Below are 5,000 nucleotides of genomic sequence, written 5' to 3' on the forward strand. Positions count from 1 at the left end.
TCCAAAAAAAGATCAAATTAAAGAAATAAAAGCACATACTAAGCTGAAAGACAAAAAGAAGAGGACAGACAGACAGACAGACAGACAGACAGACAGACAGACAGACAGACAGACAGACAGACAGACAGACAGACAGACAGACAGACAGACAGACAGACAGACAGACAGACAGACAGACAGACAGACAGACAGTCTGGTAAATAAGGAAAAGAGTAGGAAGAATAGTGGTAATGAAAATAGCTTCTGGCATTTGACTCACAGAAAGCGGCTCAAGTGAGAGTAAAGACATGGAGATAAGAGAAAGACGGGCAGACAGACAGAGACGGGCAGGTACAGATATAAAGTCACAGAAAGTCAAAACTGAAACAGAAAAATAGACAGGACAAATGGTATACCAACAGAGACAAAAGAAGATAGGAACAGAAAGAAGGGATAGAAAGAGGTAGAAAGAGAAAAAGAAGATAAAGAGAAAGAAATACAAAAGACGGGCAGACAGACAGACAGAGACGGGCAGGTACGGACATAAAGACACAGAAAGTCAAAACTGAAACAGAAAAATAGACAGGACAAATGGTATACCAACAGAGACAAAAGAAGATAGGAACAGAAAGAAGGGATAGAAAGAGGTAGAAAGAGAAAAAGAAGATAAAGAGAAAGAAATACAAAAGACGGGCAGACAGACAGACAGAGACGGGCAGGTACGGACATAAAGACACAGAAAGTCAAAACTGAAACAGAAAAATAGACAGGACAAATTGTATACCAACAGAGACAAAAGAAGATAGGAACAGAAAGAAGGGATAGAAAGAGGTAGAAAGAGAAAAAGAAGATAAAGAAAAAGAAATACAAAAGACGGGCAGACAGACAGAGACGGGCAGGTACAGACATAAAGTCACAAAAGTCAAAACTGAAACAGAAAAATAGACAGGACAAATGGTATACCAACAGAGACAAAAGAAGATAGGAACAGAAAGAAGGGATAGAAAGAGGTAGAAAAAAAAACAACTTAAAGAGAAAGAAATATATAAAAAGAGATAGAAAGAGGGACAAAAAATACAAAAGAAGAGAGTAAGCGAAAAGAAAGACATAAAAAGAGAGACAGAGAATGAGAGACAATGCAGACACACATAATGACAGAAAATCATAGACAGACGGTAGACACATTCAAAGTGAGACAGATAGACAAGCAGAAATACAGGCAAATTAACAGACATATGGAAATATAAATGGGCAAAATTACTTACTGACAAAATTAAATACAGACAAACAGACAGATCGGACGAAAGGACAGAAGACAGGCAGAGGTAGACTGAGATAGACAAATAGAGAGATAGACAGACAAAGACGGATAGAACAAATAGACAAATAGACAGGAAGATATAAAGATGGAAGAATAAGAAGACAGGCAGGCAGGAAGGCAGACAGACAAGCAGATAATGATAACCACAAAAATAATAGGATAGTGAAAATTATAAAAAAAAAAATGAATAAACACATACAAACACATAGATACGGACAGACAAATATAGACAGGCAAATACAGATATATGCATGCTATCACGGAGGGACGGTTGGTGGACGGAGGGACAAAGATTCTGGGATAACAAGCAGATTCAAAGCTAGAGAGAAATAAAAAGATAGGTAGGAAGAAAGGGAGATGTAAAAAACCGTGGAAGGCAAATAAAAGAAAGGTATAGAAAAAAAAGGGATGGTTATTGAGAAAAGGGGAATGTGAGTATAGATTTGAGATATCTACATAAGAGTGATAAAAAGAATATGGAAGAGTAAAAAAAAAAAAAAAAAAAAAAAGAGATGTGAGAGGTAATAGGGTAAGATGACAAGGAGAGTAAAACACCAGGAAGGCCAAAATTAAATTAAGTAAAATAAAATAAAATAAAAGTATATAAAATAAAATAAAATAAAATGGAATAAAATAAAATAAAATAAAATAAAATAAAATAAAATAAAATAAAGAAAATAAAGTACAATGAAATAAAATAAAATAAAATAAAATAAAATAAAATAAAATAAAATAAAATAGAATAAAGTAAAATAAAATAAAATAGAATAAAATAGAATAAAATAGAATAAAATAAAATAAAATAAAATAAAGTAAAATAAAATAAAATAAAATAAAATAAATTAAAATGAAATAAAATGAAATAGATATAATAAGATAGAATAAAATAAAATAGAATAGAATATAACAAAATAGAATAGAACAAAATAAAACAAAACAAAATAAGATATATGTGAGAGAGAGAGGAAATAAAAAAGAAATAACAAATAAGGATATAGAAAGATCTTGAGAGATATAGAGAGATACAAAGAGATAGAGTTAAAGATGTAGATATAGATAGATTGATATATACAAAGATATGAAGAGATAGAGATAGAAAGATAGATCTTAATAGATCAAGAGGTACAGGGAGAACTAATTCAGGTACGATAGTATCGCGAATTATGATAGGTAATAAGATTCCTGTTTTCGTGGTGTCTCATTTGTAATAATATTGCAGAAGAAACTATTGGAGTGAAGTATGTTGGGGGGAAATAAAGAAACAGACCCCTTGGTGGACTGAAGAGGTGAGGGAAGCAGTGAAACAAAAGATGAAGACTTTTCGCACATGGATGAAAAGAAGAACAAGGGAAAACGAAAATAGCAAAGAGAAAATTTTGGGATCAATTAGGAGAACAGTTAGAAGATGATTTTACTACTGGAAGGAAATTACTTTATAGTTTAGCAAAAAGCTATCGTAAAGGAAGCAGGGAAATTGTTCAACCATTAAAGATAGGGAGGGTAACATCCTGACAAATCCTGCTGATATATACAACAGATGGAGAGAGTATTTTAGTGAGTTGCTGAATGTTAATGAGGACGAGGTTGCTGACTATTGGGAGATGGGAGAAGTGAGAAATGATGAGAGTTTGGAAATAACATCTAACGAGGTAAAGGCAGCAATTAAACGAATGAAGAATGGAAAATCTGCAGGATGCGATGGCTTGCCGGCGGAGATTTTTAAAGAAGGAGAGGAGACTTTATTGCCATATTTAGTGTCTATGTTCAATGCAGCATATAAAACAGCAACAGTGCCTGCGGAATGGAGTAAAGCTCTGATAAGCCCTATCTTTAAGAAAGGGGACCGGACAGTCTGTAGTAACTACAGAGGAATATCACTTTTGCCGCATATAGGAAAGGTATATGAAAGAATATTGGAGGCCATATTAAGAATTGTAGTTGAAAAGAAGCTTGGTGAATGACAATATGGTTTTCGTCCAGGAAGAAGCACCACAGACTTGATTTTTGCATTGAGGATGCTGGTTGAAAAGGCATGGGAATGGAATGTTGAGGAACATATGATCTTCCTGGATTTACAAAAGGCTTTTGATAGAGTGCCGAGAAGGAAACTATGGGTGTGCTTAAGGATTCCCAGTATGAGGTACCTACCCATCTTGCAAATGCAGTAAAGGGACTTTATCGTATATCTGAAAGCGCAGTGATCTCCAAATATGGAGCTAGAAATTGGTTTGGGATAGCAAGTGGAGTGAGACAGGGCAGTGTGTTGTCACCATTGCTTTTTATTATGTACATGGACTATATAATGAAAGAAATAACTCAGATGGAGGATAACACGGTTACTTTTGCCTATGATGATGATGTGGCACTCATAGCTGATGATCTAGAGACCTTACAGGAAGCTGTGGACAGATGGTCTGAGCAATTGACAGGAATGGGAATGGAGTTAAATGTCGGAAAATGTGAATACATGAACGTAAGCAGAATTTCGGGAGATGGAGGAGTTACAATAGATACCCAAGAAGTAAGAAAAGTACACAACTTCAAATATTTGGGAGCTGATTTTAACAGCGGAAGGGATATACATTCGGAAATAAATGAAAGAATCAAGAAGTACAATATAGAGCTGCAGTCACTATACCCACTTCTTAAGGATCCCGCGATACCAAGGAAAGTGAAGAAAGTAAAATAGAGGCCACAGAAATGAAAGCACTAAGGGTTATCTACAGATGTACAAGGGTGGACCGAATAAGGAATCAAGTTATAAGAGAAGCAATTGGGGGTTGAGAATGTACTGGACTATGTGGAGAGAGGACAGCTGAGATGGTACGGACATGTTATGCGGATGGAAGAGCAAAGATATCCAAAGAAGTACTACTTATGGAAATCAGAAGGAAGAAGACCTGTGGGACGCCCAAGAATAAGATGGAGAACAAATATCCAGCAGGCCCTGCACAAGAGGGGAACTTCACTGGAGGAGGTTGAGAGGGATAGAAAATACGAGGAACGTCAACAATGGAGAGAGCTAACGAGACGTGGCAACTGACAGACCTATCAGGTCTAACAGGAGGAGGGTGAGAAAAGGCGAGGTGAGAATAAGATTTCTGTTTTCGTGGTGTCTCATTTGTAAACCCAAAATGGACCCCTAAAGAGCGAGTTGATGTAAAATAGTTTGCGCAGAATAGATTACCGAGGTGGATCCGTCTGGCATCAGGTGTGGGAAAGGAGGTGTAAACGGCGCAGGCCAGTCGTGACCAGCACACTGGTAGACTTGAGCCCTAAACGAGCTGTAGGTCTACCTTGTTTGGACTATTTAAAACATTTAGTTTCATTCCTCCATAAGAAGGATAGAGATGACTAACCCAGTGGGCACCAGTACTTCAACGTGATAGTGGCTCACAACATTAGAAATCATCCAGCATACATACTGTTAGCGATGTGCACCAGCACATAATAAGAAATATAAAAGAACTGAAAAAAATAACCTCAGTTATGGTGAACACTTTAAGATCACCGAAGATGATTAGTGTTGCAATTGTAATATAAGAATAAAATATAAAAGTTTTGTCAAATATGTAAATATGTTCAATTTTAATACCTTAAGGTAGACTTGATGAATATTACAGGAGAATGAGTGAAAATAATATATTGTGGTGTAAGAAGGCGCGGAATTAGCAATGATGTCGGATCTTGAAGAAGACAA

The 5,000-nt window shown here is 36.0% G+C and overlaps 1 protein-coding gene across 1 annotated transcript in view; it reads left to right on the forward strand.

Annotated features, from left to right (window-relative positions):
- The first annotated feature begins 2,901 nt into the window (after nucleotides 1-2,901).
- The window catches only part of LOC143021181 (uncharacterized), a 3,067-nt gene continuing 968 nt past the window's right edge, over nucleotides 2,902-5,000 (forward strand). Inside the window, exons 1-2 of the mRNA XM_076178473.1 lie at nucleotides 2,902-3,106; nucleotides 3,281-3,440. Coding sequence (XP_076034588.1) covers nucleotides 2,902-3,106; nucleotides 3,281-3,440 — 365 coding nt within the window. The remainder of the gene's footprint in view (nucleotides 3,107-3,280; nucleotides 3,441-5,000) is intronic.

The sequence above is a fragment of the Oratosquilla oratoria genome, chromosome 41 (assembly GCF_046742065.1).
Source record: "Oratosquilla oratoria isolate Oo_2021 chromosome 41, ASM4674206v1, whole genome shotgun sequence".
Lineage (NCBI taxonomy): Eukaryota > Metazoa > Arthropoda > Malacostraca > Stomatopoda > Squillidae > Oratosquilla > Oratosquilla oratoria.